Source organism: Rousettus aegyptiacus, unplaced genomic scaffold, assembly GCF_014176215.1.
Source record: "Rousettus aegyptiacus isolate mRouAeg1 unplaced genomic scaffold, mRouAeg1.p scaffold_m13_p_3, whole genome shotgun sequence".
Classification (NCBI taxonomy): Eukaryota; Metazoa; Chordata; class Mammalia; order Chiroptera; family Pteropodidae; genus Rousettus; species Rousettus aegyptiacus.
In genome coordinates, this window is record NW_023416306.1 from 134,899,391 (window position 1) to 134,918,899 (window position 19,509).

At 51.7% G+C, this 19,509-nt stretch overlaps 1 protein-coding gene across 1 annotated transcript in view; it reads right to left on the minus strand.

The window, feature by feature from the left end:
* The window catches only part of ITGA11 (integrin subunit alpha 11), a 111,035-nt gene that overhangs the window by 18,451 nt on the left and 73,075 nt on the right, over nt 1-19,509 (minus strand). Inside the window, exons 11-18 of the mRNA XM_016140970.2 lie at nt 13,659-13,803; nt 11,824-11,972; nt 8,447-8,587; nt 8,011-8,214; nt 7,151-7,281; nt 4,174-4,340; nt 2,693-2,835; nt 1,149-1,259 (exon numbers count right to left, since the gene is read on the minus strand). Of these exons, the coding sequence (XP_015996456.2) occupies nt 1,149-1,259; nt 2,693-2,835; nt 4,174-4,340; nt 7,151-7,281; nt 8,011-8,214; nt 8,447-8,587; nt 11,824-11,972; nt 13,659-13,803 (1,191 nt within the window). The remainder of the gene's footprint in view (nt 1-1,148; nt 1,260-2,692; nt 2,836-4,173; nt 4,341-7,150; nt 7,282-8,010; nt 8,215-8,446; nt 8,588-11,823; nt 11,973-13,658; nt 13,804-19,509) is intronic.

Genomic DNA, 19,509 nt, shown 5'->3' on the forward strand with positions numbered 1-19,509 from the left:
CCAGTTCGTTTCTCTCCCTCTCTTAAACTTCACTTTAAGGGGACCTCTCTTATGTGTTTGTGGTGCAGTATCGGGAGGAGAAAGGGAAGGCTCGAGGGTTGGGCTGCGGAGTGTGGGAGGTCTGGGAATGGAGATGCTGGAGGAGCTGGCGGGGCTGAATGGAAGCAGAGAGGGGATTTTTAGAAGCATTGCTTTTGGAGTCCTTTTATGCTGGAGAAGTACAGGTAAGAATGTGAGTATCTGAAACTGGTGCTTGCTGGCGGGATTCTATAGCAAGGGTCCCTAACCCCTGGTCCATGGCCTGTTAGGAACCGGACCGCACAGCAGGAGGTGAGCGGTGGGCAAGTGAGCAAAGCTCATCTGTATTTGCAGCCGCTTCCCAGTGCTAGCATCAGCATCTCAGCTCCACCTCAGATCATTAGGCATTAGATTCTCATAGGAGTGCCAGACCCTGGTGCCAAAAAGGTCGGGAACCAACCTCTACATAGTAATTCTCGGAGACATTCTCAGGGAGCGGACCTCACAGGTCAGGGTCTTAAGAGCACCATGGTGTATTTTAAAGTTGTTTCCTGAATCCTCAGGGTTCAGGTATGAGATATTCCATTATACAAAGTTTGCCTGCTCTTTTCGTACAGCTCTGAGGGAATCGATAACTGTCTGACATATTCTTTGAGTGGGATGTTTATGAAATGGCAGATTCAGGGAGCATCTGAATGTCAGATACTAGAAAATTCTTATGCTCCCACAGTCAGGTTGAGGGTGTGGCCTCAGCCAAGGTTGAAGTTAAAACCACCTATTTTTGGAATACTTAAGAGCAGGTGGAAGGATTGCCTGTTAGTCATTCAAAAAACAGCAGACTAGGCTCTCTCTGGCCTACAGTGCCCTCATCTGTAAATGAGGGAAAGGAGTGATTGAGATCTAAGGCTCTTTCTGAGCACTGTGGCCCCTCTCAGTGCTCATCCTGTGCTCGAACAGGAGAAGGCCTGGTCCTTACCCTCAAGAAATTGTTCAGCGCGGGTCACAAGGGAGGAGGGAAGCTGTGCTAGGGGAGGAATTCCTTTGTATTTGTCATGCTCAGTGAGGGCTTCTGAGACGAGTTAGGGGTCAGGTATGTGCCAGACTCGTGTGTCGTGTGTGCCAGTACGTACCGAGACTCTGAGGGTAGTGGGCCAGCCGTCGTCCAGCATGGGGCCATAGTCGGGGTCCTCCAGGGAATACTCAACTGAGAAGGTCACTGGCTTCACATAGTCAGCGGTGTCCTGGGTCGGAGGGGATGAGGCCAGGGGTCAGGGCAGAGGGAACATCCATTTCTGGGCCAGGACCACTGAGAGAGGACTTTACCTCCCTAAGCTGGGGGGTGGCGTCCTGACAGCCCTTGGCATGAGCCCAGGATAAAGGAGTTGTCGTGGGCAGATGGAGGTTCCCAGTGGGGAACGGGTAAGAATGTTGAAGAGTGTGCCTCCTGGAAAGGGGCCCTGGGCTCCCAACGCAGCTGTGTGGATGTTTCACCAAGATCCTACTCATTCCTCAAGCCGGGCACCCATCTTCCCAACATCGCGGCTTCCAGGAAGCCAGGCAGCACCCACCCCCACACACTGTCCAAAGCTGTTACTGCCATTTCCATGTGGCATTCAAACTATCTGATTGTCAGTCTTCCTCCCAGCACTGTGACAGGGCTTCATAAGTGTTAAATCAATGAATGAACAAACACGTGAACAGCATAAGGGTGTTTTAGGTTCATCCTATGTACTGATGGTACGAGAGGATGCTCAGAGCTGCCTTAAAAATCTCCTTTAGGGAACTCAAATCCTGACGTGAATGGCTTCTTTCATTAAGGCAGTGGCTCTCAAATTTGAGCTTGCATCAGAATCCAGGGAGGGGAATGGCTGTTAAAACAGAGTCCCACTTCCAAAGTTCCTGATTTAGTAGGCCTGAGATGGGGCTTGAACATGCCCATTTTTAACAAGTTCCCAAATAATGGGGATGCTGCTGGTCCCAGGGACCACACCTTGAGAAGCAGTGTTCCAATACATCGGACGGGGCACTATGTTAACAGACATGAGGACTTATCACCCCTTTTCTGACTGTGCCCATTGCATACTTGGAGGAGGGAGGAGGCTCTTAGTGCCCCTGCTTCCGTCTCTGAGATTGGAGCTGTGGCTTGGGTACTTGGGATTTCTGGATGAGGTGACCTTCTCATCTTCTTTAGCCATAAAATGGGGCACCAGGATCCCACTGGTTCTCCCTCTCTGCAGGCTGGTCTGTCTCTGTCCCTCCTCCCAGCCTGTCCACACCACTGGCCTGCTGTACCAGATCTTCATTTTTAGCCTATGCCTGCTTATCATTTCCTTTTGAGCCATGGTCCCTGCTGGCTGACACTGTTCTCTCCTCTGAACCTCCCTGAGCCCCTCCTCACATTTCATCTCCTGCTACAGAAATGGTGAACATGGGAAAGCTGGGGAAGAAGGGTTTCAGGGGAGAGTATTGTGAAGCAGGAAGCAGTGCACCCTAGTGGCCTCTTCTCTGGGGCATGAGTATGGGACAGGACACTGCCCACTGGCTGGCTTCCCTGAGGTCTGCTGGCACCAGCTGAGCTCTCTGCCTCTCCCATGGCAGCACCTCCTCCCGCTCTCTGTCCCTTTTGTATAGGAGCTTGGGCTCCACTGGTGGGCCTGCTGGGGGTCAGGCTCACCAGGACATGGAAGTTGATCCGGTCACAGTGTTCCTGGCCAGAGGAGAGTAGGACGGCCCTGTTGGTGTATCGGTCTCCACTGTCATCCAGGTGGGCCCGTGGCGTGTACCGCTTCTCGTCCATGGTGGCATTATACCTGATGCCTAGAGGAAGGAGAGAGCAAGACCATGAAGGGAGAGCCACATTTCCACCCAAGACTGTTGCTTCTCTTTTAAAGTAGCCTCTGGCAAGTTAGCCTCTACCAGGAAGCCCTCCAGGCTGGTCAGGGAAGAACTGCTCCTCTACCCTCATGAGCCCCAGTGTGGACAGGAAACTCCCACACAGAAAGCAAGTGATACAGTGAGAAAGGGGAAAAGGAAGGAATTGAAGAGAAGAGGGAGGCAGAAGGAGAAGGAAGGAAGATGGGGAAGACAGTGACGGGGAAGACAAAGAGGGAAAAACGGAGGGCAAAGCAGATGAGGCAGAAGAGAGGGACAGGACGAGAGATCAGGGCGACGCCCGCTGGAGCCCGTCCCGGAGTCGGCGCACCTCTCGCCTCTCCCCATTCCCCTTCCCAGGTCTCCGGGATCCCATCCCATCGTGTCTGGGTCGGAGCCTCCGCAGGTGACAGTTCCCATCACACTAAAAAGGGCCGGCCGGCTCCCACCAGCGTCCCACTAGCTCCTCAAACTTCATAATCTGTTCTGGGGTTGAATGCCTGCAGCCTCCTCCCCTTCAAGGAGGCTGATCTTTTGCTAATTACCCTAGGCAGCCTTTAGGATACACCAGGTTCTTGTATCTTTCTCCTTTCATAGATAGAAGTTGAAAGAAGGTCGCAGCCCCCAGGGCCTGCCTTTGTTCTCATTTCCCCCCTAGACACCTGTTTCTTCTTCATCTGGTCGGTCCTACTCCTTGGCTGGGAAGCTCTACATAGTTCCCATTCTCTGCATGGGCCCAGCCTGGTCCTGAATCTACAGCTGTCACTTCCCGGGGTTGCCCGGGCCCAGGGCTGCCCTGAGCAGGTGTCTGAGCCCAGCCTTGGCTGAAAGTGATGGACTCTCAGGAGAAAGCTGCCCTGCGGCAGACTCATGCCCACTCTGAGCAGTGACCACTGCTATGGGGTCTTTATCCACCTGAGCCCTGGTCTCTGGCTCCGTCTCCTGGGTCTGACTCTTCCTCTGCACCAAGGTTGATCCCATGGCTTCCACATGCCAGCTTGTCCCACTGCTTCCAGTCCCCTGTTTTGATCCAAACTCCATAGCCCATCTATTTCCTGGGCTTTCTTTCTCCTTATCGGTCACCGCCACTCCCTGCCAGCTCTCCCTGGCATGATACTCCCTCTCTGTCTCTTGAAATTAGAGTATTGAATGGGCATCTAGCAGTCATCCAAGGTGGCTCTAGGTATGACTTGGCACTTAAAACCCATCTCAGCAAAAGCCCAGGTTTTGAACAGAACCATCCCGAAGTCCATGTAGGAGACTGGAGGGAGGGGCCTCGTTTACCAACTGTTGCTGCTTCGAAATTGGGTGCCAGGAAGATGGGTGTGAAGCAGAGGAAGGCGGCCAGGCAGGTGGCGTCTCTGCCGCTGCGTTTGCAATCTCTGTGGAAGATGTTGATCTTGGGTGGCTCGAAGTGGAGGCTGGCATTGACCTGAACCACAGGGCGGGACCTGGAGGAGGAGGGGTAGCTGGGGTGGAGCAGCAAGCAAGGCAGCCCTGCTGTGACCTGGGGGAAAGGCGGGGAGCCGGATGGGAGTGGGATCTGCAAAACCACCACTGGAGTGTGGGTTGGGGTTTGGGGGATGGGAGAGCAGAGAGGGGCTCCAGATGTCAAAGATTTGAATAGAAATGTGCACAGGCGATGAGGGGCGGGCTCAGTGACCTCCTAGCCCCTCGAGGCAGCCTCTGTTGTTTTCCTTGCTGCAAACCACACCAACATCCTTCTGTCTCCTGTCACTTTTAGAGCCCTGGTTTCCAACCCTGATATGCATTAGAATAATCTGGAGAGCTTAAAAAATCCTGGTGCCCAAATTGCACTCCAGGTCAAGTTGAATCAGCATCAACATGTCTTAAAGCAGTGCTTCTCAGCTTTTAATATGTTTGCATATCTTCTGGGGATCTGTGAAAATGCAGATCCTCATCTGATAGACTGGCACAGATACTACATTTCTAGCAAGCCCTAAGGAAATACTGCTACCATTGGTCCCTGGACCGCACTTTGAAGAGCCATGGTGAGCATGGACTCCCCAGGTGAGTCCGATGTGCGGCCACACAGTAGGGAACCACTCCCTGTGCTAGAGAGTCCCACCACCCATCAAGGCAGCCAAGGAAACGCAAACTTATTCTTCTATTGGTCTAAGCCAAACGTAGTTAGGGAAGAAAGAGTACTGGTTGCCTTCCAAAGCATGCTTTTATATCAAAAGAAATAAGTGTAGTGTGATTTAGATGCTTCAGAGTTTCAGCATGATTGTCAGTGTGAATATTCTGCTCTTCTTGGCGTAAGGGAGTGCTGCCTCCTCCTTAGTGCTGTGGAGTGAAAAGGATGGATTTGAGTCTTGGCTCCGTTGGTTCATTATGGGAGCTTGGGGAGGTCACATGATCTCTCCTAAGGGGAATTGTGAGAATCAAAGCTAGTAAGTGAGAGAGCGTAGAGAGCTGTGCAAACGCAATGGCTCACACCAGTGGTTCTCAAACTTGGGAAAGGAACACCTGGGGAGTCTTTGAAAACTACTGCCTCCTGGCCCCTCCCCCAGAAATTGTGCTTTATGTGGTCTGGGCAAAGCCTAAGCAGTGAGAGTTTTAAAAGCTCCCCAGGTGATCCTAACGGGCAGTCATGTGTGAGATCCGTGGGGTTGGACCATAAAGTCTTCCCAGAAGGCTCAGCCCACAAGTTCATTACTACGCAGGCAGCACTTTGGTGAAGACCTCCCTCAGCAGCTGGAGCTTGATTCCCTCCTTTCCGTGAGAGGGGTTCCCTTGGTGGATGTGTGCACTCTCGTTTGTGCATATCTCATTTCCTGTAAACTTTAGGACTTAGTTTATGTGTCACCCTGAGGACTGGTTAGGCCATGTCTGCCTCCTACTCTGGATCTTGGTCACCTGTCTTGCTTCCTGGCTGGAACTAACACAGTGAAGGCTGGCATTGACCTGAACTGCCCAGGCTGCCGTTGCTGCTGCCACCACCACTGAAGTCCTAAGAGCCTCCACAGGCAGGGTAGACTTTCAGAGAGAGGCAGACCCTGCTCCCCAATGTGGCCTAGAGAGCCAGGGGTCACCACCTGGGGTGCGGAGCAGCTGAAGCTTTGGCAATGGCAAGTGGCGGGTATATGGGGCCTGCAGATGCACTGCCCCGCCCCCTCTCTCCTTGGTGGGCTATTGCAGGAAGCAGAGGTTTCATTCCCCGCTCTGGAGAGGCTGTGAGCAAGGAGCTGTGCTGATCACAGCCTGCTGGACCACAGCCCGTTCAGCAATGCAACTCTCGCATCTGCACTCCTTTTTCTGTTTTAGTTTCCTTTGGCTCTCACTTCTGCTTCTGGGATTTAAGACCCCAGCCCCTTCCCAAAAGCATTAATTCATACATTTTAGCTGTTTTCTAGAAAATCTGGACTAAGAAATTTCTCGACGTGATTGCAATATTCTTGAGGCCCAAGAGCATATCCTCTCCTCCTTTATTCTCCCTGTGAAGTCACAGGATAGCTCTGTTTAATGCCTTTTCTAAGTTGTATGAAGGATGTGATTTGCATTTACATAATATTATATGCAGGCAGAAAAAAGTTGGAAAGAAATATGCTAAAATGTTTTTTCTTTAAGTTATTGGATTTATGATGAAAAATATCTGGAAAATATATGAAAAAAGTTCAAATTAAAAAAAACATCTTTTTGGCTCAAGAATTAGCCAACACATATCACATGGTAAAATATATAGACTTTCAGAAAGCTTTTTTTTTTTTTTTTCCAAAGCTGTAGGCCATTGTTAAGGATAGGCCCTGAGTACAGATGTACAGCAAATATTTGTTGGGCTGGTACAGAAATGAGGCCCTGGAAAAGGAAACAAAAAGTCTCAAGGGCTTGGAGGAAAAAAGTCTTTGTATTACACAAGTATCCTTTCACACTAGGGAAGAAAGGAGATCCTCCTAGTGGATAAGAATATGCTTAGCCTGTCCCTTTAAGTAGCTTGAAAAGTTGAAGTTGAAGAAATGCCTGATTAGCCAGAACTTTTAGGACAAATTCTAACAGGGGCATTTGATACTAAATTGCTTGAAAATCTTAGAACTCCATTGAGAAATGGAATTGGGACTTCAAAATAACGTAGTCATTCCATAAGAAGGAGATTTGTAATCACGATGGGATAAGAACAGGGTGAGTTTGGCTGACAATGATTAAAGACAAGGGACAAAGATACTGAAGCATATCTTTTAAACCTTGTATCCATTATGACCCTCAGGAGAGCCCAAGAGTCAAGAAAAGCAGGGGAACCAACCACAAAATCACGGCGTTGCCGAGGCCGCCCACTGCCAGGTCGACAAGCCCATCCTCGTTGAGGTCCAGTTCCCCATGGATGCTGCAGCCGAAATACTGGAGGCCGGGAGCCAGCTCCGAAGCAGCAATTCTCTGGGGAACGGAAAGAGAAAGCTGGGATGAGGCACCGTTCGTTAGCACAGTGAGGGGCAGGGCCACCCTAAGCGGGGGATACAATCGGGAGCTCTGGAGGGAGCCTGTTTGAAGTCATCAGGATGCTTCCCCAGCCCAAAGTGATCTCCTCTCCTGGTCTGTGCTGGCGCCTGAAATTGCTATCATTATTTTGGACTAAAATATTGTGTCTTTAAAAGAGTTCCCCTTTAAGTGTAAATCCATATTACAGGGCAGGTAACCCATCAGTATCTCTAAACGTGGTCTATTAGACTGTCTTATTAACAACATACACAAGCAAAAATGGTGACCATGAGGGAATGGGACCTGGCATGGGTCACTTTTGAGGTGAGCAAAGTTTCCAGCATGAAGCATTTCTAAAGAAGAGAGAGCCTAGATAGAATTTCTCCATTTGTGGCCAAGTGCATGGGTGCACGTGGAGGGGGTGAGATTTGGGTCCCTGGGATTTTGTTGTTGTTGTTGTTGGGGAGATAAAGTTAAGCATGGAGAGGGTGCCCAAAGGGGTGATGTGGAAGGTCCTAAAGACAAATGCGCTCATTTCACAATTTCCACACAAGGTGAGTTGAGCTAGGACAGATTGGAATCCTTTTCTGGATGATGACACAGAAGACAACCTTGAGCCCAGTGACAGAGCATGAGCTACTAGGGCCCTGTGTCCCAGCTCTGCCCATTGACCAGGAGCAGCGCTACCTGCTTGGGAGTCTTGAGGAGGCTGCCTTGGAAGCCGTGGAAGACATAGATGGCACCTTTGTGGTTGTCCTCCAAAGGGGCTCCCACCACCACGTCGTTGTAGGAATCTTGATTGAGGTCCTGTACTGCGGCGATGGAGGACCCGAATCGGGCATTCTGGTAACTGTGAGAATCCTTCAGTGTTCCATTAGAAATGAACCGATTCTGGAAGACCAAGGGCAAGCAAAGGCTCAGGGGGACTTGGCAAGGGCCTCAGAGTCACGATCCCCTCTGATCTGCAGCATCCCCTCTCTGGCCGCATAAGCCCAGCGACAGAGGAGGTTCCTATCTTCCCTGGCCTGGCTCGGCAGGTGAGCCCTGGCCTCTCTAGTGACCCAGTTTACCGCGTGGAGCCCAGAGTGCCCCTGGGAGGCTGCCAGCCCCCGTGCAGCAGTACCTGTCTCAGGTTGTAGACGTACACCCTGCCCCGCTCTCGGCCCTCACTGAAGTACATGGGCGCGCCCACCAGCAGGACGTCAGTCACACCGTCGCCGTCGATGTCCACCGAAGTGATCTCACTCCCGTAGTAAGAGCCTATCTGCGGCACAGGGATGGGGAGGGGCCGTGGGGCTGGGCTGCTGAGAGGCCTTGCCTGAGGCCTTGCCTCCCAGGTGCGGGGGAGCCAAGAACAGCCTTAGACTTAGACTATCGGGTGAAGATCTCATGCCCTCTTACCCCGCCCCTCCCATGGAGTAGACTTGTCTCAATCGGTTTGTCTTTCCCCTGTTATCCATCCCCACCACCACTCTTCTTTCTTTTCATTCTTTAATTTTATCAATTGCCATTTATTCAGTTTATAATTGATACATTATAATGGAAAAAAAAAAGAGCAACATTAAAAAAAAAGGTATAAAGAAGGAAATAAAAGTCACCCACAGTTCCAACATCCAACTATAACCGCCGTGATCATTTTCACGTATTTTCTTCTAGTCTGCTTTCTCTAGAGTGTGTGGCTGGTTTGTGTGTGCGTATATGGTTTTATTTTTCTAATCTGAGATTATACTACATAGGTAATTTATATACTGATTTTTAAATAAAACAATGGATCATGAGCATTTTATTTTTTCCTATAACGCAATCATCGGTGATTTTATAATAGTCCAGAATCCTGCATGTGCCAAATGTGTTTAATCAGGCTTCTGTTGTTGGACATTAAGCTTGCTTCAATCTTTAAGTCACGAATAACTGGGATTAGCACCTCGTTCAGTGAATTATGATTCCTTTCCGGCACTGAGCACTCACTGTGTTCCTCTGCCACCTTGGGTCCGTGTTCCCCGCTTCAGTGAGAGGGCCATCCATCACTCAACCAGAGGGTGCTCGCTGTCTCCACCTTCTACCCTTCCACCTCTCCCTACCTGTAGTCTCCCAGCCCGTCCTGCCTGGCGTTTGCCAAACAGCTCAAACCCACCTACATCCCTCCTCTGCTGCTTCTTCCTCAGGACAGGCACCATCCAGAGGGTTCCCCCACTTAAGGCTAACCCCTCTACTCTGTCCCCACAGGTGACTAGGGTGGCCTCGAGCAGCCGAGCATGCCCTTTTCTTGCTTTTGGGAAGAAGTCTAAACTCTTCGGTGTGATCCTGCAGGACGCACCTGCCTCCCTCTGTCTCCAGCCTCCAGCCCCACCTTCTGGCTTCCATATCTCCTCTTGCCACACCCAGTGATATCTCTTCTCTAAAAGTCCCTGGCCTGGGCTGAGTTCCAGGCTTCCCTCTGCACATTCTTTTCTCTTGTCAGGTCCCCTCTCCCCTCTTCCCTTCCCTTAAATGTCTACCATCCTTCAAGTCACTTCCTGTTACAAGCCTCCCTGCCCTTCCCACTCCGCCCTCCAGTGTGTGCCCCTCTTTGATGCTCCCCTAGCCCCATACTACTCCCACCAGCACCTGCTCCCTCCACGAGTGCCTCATGAGGGGATGCGCTGCATCCATTGGGTCCCCTCCAGGCCCAGGTGCCCTGCCTGGTACACAGGAGGTTCTCAGTAAATGTTTATTAGACCAATGGGTCACTTAGGAGAGGGAAAGAGCCCTTACCACAGACGGTCCCTGCATGACACCCTTTACAGCTTCGAGTTAGCGTGCGTGAGCCTCATGCTTCCTGAGGAAAGATCACCATCCTTATCTTACAAGGAGGGAACTGAAGCTCAGAGAATTTGATTCACTTGCCCAAGGTCAGAAGGCTGGTCATAGCCAAACTGGGCTGGAACTTGAGTGTGTCTGACATCTGAGCCCGTGCCTTTCTCTCCCCCAGCCACTTCCTGGCTTAGGGTGCTTTCAGAAGAAATCTATCCTTAAGCATGAATAGTTTTTAACTGAGAAGATAAAAATACAGAAGAGAGAAAAAGGAAATCATAAACACAGGGTCAGGGAGGAAAGATATGTGCCTGCCTAAAGTAATTAAGAGGCAGACAGAGAGCAAATAAGGAGGGGTGGGGAAGGCTCGAGACATTCGTCTAAATATGTGGCCTCAGCTATGTGGGTCACAGTGATTTGGAATCCACTTAATTTAGCTGCCTTCAGCACTGCGGTTTCTCATTCGGATGCTGGAGGCGGAACAGGGCAGTAAAAATGTCATAAATTCATCAGCAAATTCCCCCCACCTCTCAAGGTCTACCCTCGAATTCCCCAAAGAGGGGCCGTGGGTGAAGTATGGGTGGGCAGGGTAGAGGCTGGGAGGCAGGGCCGTGCCCTCAGTCCGACAGTGCCCTTGAGACGGGAAGAGGAATGGTTGAATGATGGCTTTCTGCAGCTGGAGAGGTTTTGGTTAGACCCAGTGAGGAGCTTGTCCTCATGGTGACAGGCCAAGGGCAATGCAGGAGACAGGGCTGTTTCCAGGCTCTGGTGAGCGGAGGATGAGCTGAGAATGACAGTAAGGCTTGGGACAGGGCCCAGCTCGGGCTCAGGGCGCCTTGGATGCTGGATGCTGTCAGTCAGCAGGGTTTGAGGCCTGGTTTGAAGATTGATGTGGTTCGGGAGGTGGCATAAGGCAGAGATCCCCACCAAGAGTCCTGGATTCTGAATTTGACCCAGACATGAAGCCACTCTATAACCTTGGAAAAGCTATGTTGCTTCTCAGGACCACAGTTTTCCTCAGCTATTGAAATGAATTGGATCAGAACGCTGTTTTCTGATCTTTTCACTGCCAGTGACTTATCATAGCTTTCTGATTTGCATTCATGACCATGCAAGGCGAGACTGTTAGCAGCGCAGTCTGGTTGCCCACCACAGCCTAGGCTGGGCAGTGACATTGGCGACTATACCACTCTGCATTGCTACTATTCCAGGAAAAGGAAAGAAGCTGGTGTCTTTGTGAACCCGTGGGGCCTCGTGTGGATGGACGCACAACTCCTCCCACTTCTGGCAGCGTAAAGGTGGCTTGAGGAACATGACTGTTCCTTCAGGGTGCCTAGGGACCCTGGTGGCCCAGCCTAGATGTTGCTTCTAGCCTTGAACTCTAGACATGACCAGAGAGAAGCTGGCAGTGAAGAACAGAGGTTGGGTGGATGTGCCAGAGAAGACAGGTCCATGAAACGGAGGCGAGCAAATTCTCCGGCTTCTCCATGCTGCAGCAGGGACCAGGGCCTGGCTTTCTGGGGACGGAACCATCCAGCTCCAAGGCCGGTGTGAAGAAGGTAATGTCCCCCACCCAGAAAGGGTGTCTGTGGGTCTTGGGACAGTCCTACTGAGAGTGAAGAGCTGAGCTCCAGCTACCCTCCAGCTCAGCCTTTTCCATTTGTCCTGGCCCCTCTGTGGCCCCAGCCCAGCCTCCCCCTTAGTTACCTGCTCGCCCCGCAGGGACTGGTGGATGGTGAGGCTCCGGTTGTTGTGCATGGTGAACAGAATGACTTTGCCTGTGTGGTTGAAACGGGGGGCTCCAGCCACGTACACCCGTCCCTGCCTGGAGGACACGACCGATGTGACTGTGTACCCTGCCACAGGAGGAAACAGGCTGGTCTCTGGCCCCGCATCCTCGGCAGGCCTCGCAAGGGCCCGACGAATGGCTCGGCTGTGCCAGAGGACAGCTCGGTGCGGAGAGTGCATTCAGGGCAGGCCGAGCAAATGTGATAATGCAAGGCAGTCATTCCCAGGCCTGCACCCCACTCCCAGCTGGAGGGAATAAAGGAAGCCAAGTGGGACCACTAAAAGGCATAGCTGACCTGGAATGCACACAACCTCTCCTTCACCCGCAGGAGGAGGGAGAAGGGTGAACCCTTGCCATTTCATCTTATATTGAGCAGGCTTGCCTCTCAATTGTCTCCCGGGGACCAACCAGTATCCTCTTTGTTACCGTGAACTCCTGCTAAGCCAACTAGTGTTGGCTGTGCAGGTGTAAAGATCTTAGGGATTCTTGCGACCCCAAAGCTTTGCAGACTCAAAGGAGGGAGCTCCCCAGGCTCCTCTCAGTCCACACACACGCCACACAAAAGAGGAAGAAATGGAAACCCAGGGCTCTTTGGAAAGGTGCCAATCTGTGTCCTGATCACTGTGACTCTTGAGTTGTGTGCCCAGCTCTGTGATGTGAACACGTAGCATCTTCGGGCAGCTCTCCTGAAGGTGGGGCCCCAGCAGGTGTGCAAAGCCGAGTTCTGGGAGTATGGGTGGCCTACTACAGTTCCAGACACAACGTTTTTGACCCTTGGAGGTGTGTTTTGGGAAACAGAGCTTGAAAGGTCGGTAAAGGCATGAATATCGCATGGGGGTGGCTAATGTGGCTGTGTGTTAAGTCCAACCAAAAATACACGAGGTTAGGGTGGGATTTGCCTTGCACTGTGGAACAGAGGTTTCTTCTGTGCTGAGCCCTCAGTGGCACTACTGGAAATGTTCTCAACTGGCCCTGGGCTTTTGGGCTTCATCAGAAGGAGGGAGAGTGGTGGTGGGAGAGGCTTGGGGGCCAAATGTCTCAGAGGCAGGCGTGGGCAGACTCTCATGGCTCTGAGCAGCAATGAGAACTTCCTGCTTGCAGCAGTCTGTTGGCTATAGCTTCAGTTCCCATGTGGCTCTTTGGCTAGCAGATGGGGCCACCCTGAAAGCCGAACCAGCCTCCCCGAAGTCCTGACAAGAGGATCCGTGGCCAGAAGACAAATACGGCTTCCTCAATGTGAAGGTAGGAGCCTGGCCTCCCAGTTTCCCTCTCCCAAACCCCACTTCCTTGGGGTACGTAGGGAGAACTCTCCCAGATACTGCCCTCACTGAATGAGCCCTAGAGGGAGGAGGAAGAGAGGGGGCACTCCCTTGGGGTCCCCACCTAAGGTGGTGACTGGTTAAGGCCAGACAGCTGGACTTCATTAGAGTCCTTCAGCCTGGGTCCTTCTACGCACCAGGGCCTTCTGGGAGGAGGGGGAGCGTCTAGAAGCATCCACTGGAGCACATTTAAGGTGCGGGTGCATGGCTTGTCACTTATTCTACCTACTTACCGAGAGCCTATTATGCGCCGGGCAGGGTGGTAGACATGGTGGACACCAGGCGGAAGAAGCAGAGGCCCTGACCCATGACCCATGCTCGAATCAGCAGAGAAGGCTCACAGACAGACCCCATGTGCCATGTGCAGGCGGGTTCTGGCTCCCCGGGGTTCCCTCTTCACTCACTGCCCATCAGCCGCCCCGCTTGGCGCTCACCCAGGTATGCGCCGTGGTTCTTGAGCTCCTCGGGGAATTCCTTCAGGTAGGACTCTCGCAGAGGAATGACCTTCCCGCCAGTGGTCTCCTTCAGCACAGCTCCATTCCAGTCGTAGGCACCCACAGCACCCAGCAGAATCCCGTCCTGGCATTGGAGAGGGGACACACATCAACTCGTGTTCCCTGAGGCCATGCCAGATCCTGCACCGTGAAGCATCTGCCGGCCACCCTGGGCACCTCCTGGATTCGTTATTTAATGGCCTAACTTCCAGTCAGCATTCTTGGCTTTTAAAGACGTCAAGGACCTTTTTGCCCCAACCCATCATTGGCACAAAATGGGTCAAGGCGATCCCAAGGTTTGAAACTTAGGAAAGAAAGAATGTTCTAGAAAGAAATTCTAAAACCTCCATTCCTCTTTGGGCTTCAGAACCTCTTCAGGAAATCTCTTGTCACTATCCCTCCCTTCTGACAGGCCTTTGAGCTGTGCCCCTGCACTCAGCCTCCTTCCACATGCCTTTGCACTGTCTGAGTTGTTTCCCTGTGTGTAAATCCTACTACTTTTTTTTTTTCCCAGTGAAAATTCAATGAGTGTCTACTTTGTGCCAGATACCTGCTTGGTACTGGGGATATTGTCCTCACAGAGCTCAAAGACCTTAAACAAATGTGCAAAGAATTGTAATGGTTGCAAACTGTGATAAATGTGATGAGGGATATGATAAGTGCCATGATGAGATTTAATTTAGATTGAGACAGTGTTGGGGGGGAGGTCAGGAAAAGCGTTTTTTAATAAGTGATGCTTACCCAGACACTTGGAAGGGGCGGGGGCAGCTCATGCAAAGGCCCTGAGGCTGGGAGAGTTTAGCGTCTTTGGTTTCAAGGACCTAAATGCTGTTTGATGGGTCTGGAACGTTGAGTGAGAGGGGGCAGAGTGTCTCAAGATGAGGCTGGACAGAGGAGCCAGGGCTACATCTGTGACAACCTACATCCTGAGGACAGAGCTTGTCTTTAGCTATAGGGTAAGCAGAAGCTGCAATTCTTGGGCAGGAAGACAGGATGCACTGGCTCCTGGAGGGGAAGTCTCCATGTTGCTGACCTGAGGACTGGGCCCACCTGCTCTTGGGGCTGCCCCCAGACCCTATCCATCACCATTCCACCCCCTTAAACAATCCATGTAAGCAGTGGGCGCAGAAGACAAATGGCAGGCACTTAGAAGAAGAGGAGTAGGGACAATGAGGTGGGAGGTGGAAGCAGGGAGAGGCCATTTCCTGGGCCAGCCTGGTGATTATGGGCCGAAGGGTGGAGAAGCAGACTGTACCCCAGCTTTGGGCTGTTAAAGGACTGGCTGGTGAAGTCACCTCTCTTTCCCACTGAGCCTCCCTAAGTCCAGCTGATTGTCTGGATTTGAGGTTCCCCTACCAGTTGGGGCCCAAGACATTCAATCTCCCCTCACCCCTAAAGCAACGGTGCTGATAGAAAAATGTGATTCTGGCCTTGAGACAATCGGAGCCAACTAAACATTCAGGCAGCGCCCCCTCTGGGGCCCCCTGCACGTGTCATTGGTGGTGGTGGAGGAGGCAAGATTGTGAACCTTAAACTGAACTTCCTTTTCTAATTTCCAAGGCATCACTTTAAAGAGTCACGCTGATCTTCCCAAAGGGTTAAAAATCCTACTATTCTGGATATAGAACTGATTGCTCAGACACTGTTTCATGACTATAAGTAAGTTGGTCTTGGGAGATGTGCTTGGTTGTGTTTAATCTCCTGCTTCGGATTACCTTTCTGCTTCCTGTTCCATTCGAACCATAGCCGGGAGGAGTCTGACCTTCTATCGGGACCACAAGAACTCTCTGCCCAGAAAGTTACCACCCACATTCTCAAACTTGGGGTGTGCTCCATTCTTTGTGGAACACTTTCTCATCCAGTCACCCGTTTGCATGAGTCCAGCTCATTATCTGCACTGGACAAATGAACATCCAAGGTTCAGAGAGAGAAAGAGACTTGCCCAAGGTCACACAGCAAGTCAGAGGCAGGGCTGGGACTTGAATCAGGGAGGTGAGATGAGGAGAGGAGAAAATAGCTATCTGCTTGCCGGAAGCCTCTGGATTCTGCTTCCGCTTTTCCATCAGAGCCCCCTCTGGGAGGGGCGCAAGGTTTGGGCTTCACTTCTCTCTGGTCCTTTCCTCCCTCTCTCTGCCTGCTAAGTTCAAGTTTGCAACTGCAGACCAGGCTTCTCTGCTTCACGAAGAGGCCTTTGAAATGAATTTTGGCTTTGTAGAGGACCAGAAGCTTCTGCAACGTGTAGAGAAGGGATGGCTTGACCCAGGTGCCTGGGATTCATCTGGGAGGATCTGATGTCCACTGACCACATGTGGGGCTGGAGCATTCTGCTGGGGCTTCTGGATTTGGCAGTGTTGGGCAAGGCGAGAGCTAGCATAAGGTTCTCACCTTATGCCATTTTATTTTGGTAGCTGCTGCAGGTCTGTGTTCCCAGTGGGAGGACCTTCATTGAGAGGGGTCTGCTGGGGGTCAGGGAGGGAGAGCTCCACTGAGGACAGGGTGTACTGTGAGGAGAGGGCTGGCTGAGAAAGCATGTGAAGGCCACCAGAGCAAACTTCATTATGCCACAATCTTTTTTCAACTGGGGGAGCTTGGACATATTGAGTTTGGAAAAGAGCTGGAAGGGTGGGGCCACAGTCTTGACAGAGGAAGTCAGGCATGTAGGCCCAGCTGGAAAACAAACAGCGGGACATTCTGGGGAAGAGCTGAGTCTCATGCTCCAGGCCTGGCACCGGCTTCCTGATTTATGACCTCCTTTCTTACCAGGCCACGGGGACTCCCACCAAATATTACCAGGGTATGCCTGGGTGGCCTTGCACAGATGGACCCTTGGCACAAGCTGACTTTCCTGGTGCTCTTTGCAGAAATGAGGATGCAGACTTGGTGGCCCTCAGAAGGTCTGAGGCCAAGTCTGTGCCTTCCCTTAGGACAACCTGTACCCAAACTCGCCTGAGCGTAGCACCCACGTCAGATCCTGCCGGCTCAGCTCTTAGCTACCCTGATGTGGCCTCTGCAGTAGTGTCACCACCCCAGCCGAACTGAGTGCTCCTTGGGCTTGGGACCATTCCCTACAAAGCTCTGTGCTCCAGCCATGGTCAGGCCACACCCCAGGCATTAGAAGCGGTGTAGTCTATGGCTGTGGTGCACAACTGGGGGTTGTTTAGCCTCCCAGGCAATATTTGGTAACGTCTGGATACAGTTTTGGTTTTCACAGCTGCGGGTGGTGTTGGGGTTGCTATGGCATCTTGTGGGTGGAGGCCGAGGATGCTGCTGAACACTTACAGTGTATAAGACAGCCCCACGGCAAAGAAGTATCCAGCCTGCCTTGTCAATAGGGCCGAAGCTGAGCATCCCTGGTCTGGACAGACATTCCTGATCCAGTTCCAGATCCTCCGAAGCATCCAGGTGTGTGACCTCGAGTAAGTTTCTTTCTCTCTGAGCCTCAGGTTCCTCAGCTGTTTTGCTGTGAGAATTAATATTTTTAATTCTTAGCAGGGTATGTGGCAGATGATAAGGAATTGGTACGTAGTAGCCCTTCTCATTCATTAATTCATTCAGAAAGCACTTTCAGGAGGTAGGAGTCAAAGGATCAGATCTCGCAGTCAAGCTGGTGCTGCAGGTGAGCCCTTAGAGCAACTTGTGAGAAGTGCTCCAATGGAGGCAAAGACAGACTATTTTGGGGGCAACGAGAGGCGATGACCAACTGAGGGCAGGGGTAGGTACACAGTGGAGTTAGGAAAGGAATTTAAGAAAACCTGCCTTGACTTATTAGTAAGTCTCAAAATGAACACTTCAGTTCCAAACCTCAAGATTCAATTCCACAAATATTTTTCAGACATCTACTCAAAGAATGAGGTTTAGAGAGGTTAATTTGTCCCAGATCACACAGCCAGGCGGTGCTTTCCTATTGCCCAGAGGTAATGAAATTAGAATATCAGATGCTAGCAATTCTTCTTGGCACTGGAGGGGCGGGACTGTGGAGGCAGTGGAGGTGGTCACTGCTGGTCCAGCGTGCTGGCATGCAGGAAGACCACCTAGAGGGCTCTGAGCACTGTCCTCCTCCCCTAGGCTCTCCCCCAGGGGCTCCCTAGTGCCCTTGTATCCACCGTCAGAGTGACGTTAGAAGGGCAGGACTCTTCCCAAGGGCCCTTTCTAAGGAAAATATAATCATTAAGAGGCTGGATTATACTTTAACTAGTTGCTTGGATTCTGGCATTAGAAGATGTGTTTTCAACAAGCTCAAAGTGGAGTTTGAGGAAGGATGGGACAAGAAAGACCCCAAAACGGGCCCTCAACCTTTTTGTGGAGAGGAGCCCCTCCCCGTGTGTGCTGCCTGAAGCCAGAGGGTGGGGCAGTGGTGGTGGTGGTGGCGGTGCGGGGTGGGGGGGGGGAGGGGCAGGAGTACACTGCACTTGACTGCTCATTCCAGATCAGAGAGTAAGTGCCTCTGCCCAGAGTTCCTGGGAAAGAGGCCCAGGAGTGAGATGCTGGGCACCAGGGCACAGCCTGAGGATATAGGGCTGGGCTTAGAAGGACCCCAGTGAGCCAGAAATGGTTGACTCCAGGAGTCAACTTGCAAACAATCTTGAACAGCTCGCTGGCTGACCTTGGCTGCCATGTCCTGGCCTCACGGGAGGGCCCGCAGACAATACTTACAGCCTGCCCTAGCTGGCAGGGAGAGGACTCTACCATTTAGGGCTGTGGAGACTCAGAAAAGGATCACAGCCTCTAGGTCTCGACCCCTCATTTCACCATTATAGGTTAGTTTCTCTCACTTTAGATGGAATCAGATATGCAAAACTAGTTCAAATGTAAAACTCTTAGGAAAGATTGTAGCTCTAAGGCTTCAACAGCTGAGAACCTTAGATAATAGCTACTAGCCTTTGCTATCCAGTTGGAACCCAGGAGGGCCTGTGGGAAGGGCACAGGCTGAAGAGGGAGGAGGGTATTAATCACCAGGTGAAGGTTGCAGGAAAAACGATGTCTTATCTCAGGTGAGTCACCGAGGTCTTTGTGTGGACAGAACAACTCTAATAAAACTACTTCCTTCTGTCAGTTTTAGCATTGGGGGGATGTATGGGCTGCAGTGCGGGACGGGCCACCAGCCCAGGCAGACACGCTTATGCACCTGGCACACGTGTCTGTTTTCAAGCGTGTCCATGGGGATCGTGCTGATGCCAACACATCCAGGCTCTCCCCACATGGTCCCAGGCAGGGCTTATACCTGAACAGTTTGTAAAGCATTTCACAGGTATTGCCTCATCTGCTTCTCTGGCAATCCTGGGAGGTCTCAGCCCCAGCTTGTGAATCAGAACCAGGCGAGGTGTGTAGAGGGTGACTGATGGCCTGAGGCTCTGGGCCCACGACAAAGCCCCAGATACCACTTGCTGTTTGGGATCTATGCAATCTGACACTGAGTTCCCACCAAGAGGTAGCCCACGTGGGCCACCTACAGGAGCACATCTGACACATCTGGATGCCCTCCCAACATAGATGCAGGGCCGTGACCCTGCATGCACGAGCCTCTCTTGGTCACGCGGGGGCACTATCAGAGCATGCGCCACTGGCTTTGCCATGTTGGCCTGGATTTCGTGCAAGGTTCTGTGGACTAAACGGGACCCTTGGTCCAGGGGGAAACATCTCCATCAGCACCTTGATCAGGGAGGGTGAGACAACTTATAAGTTGTAGTCCTTGACTTCCCTCTTCCAGCCACAGAAGGCGGGAGGCCGAGAACCCCAAAAAAGACAGAAAGAGAAATAAGAGACAGCCCAGGAAAGCAGGATGATGACCCAA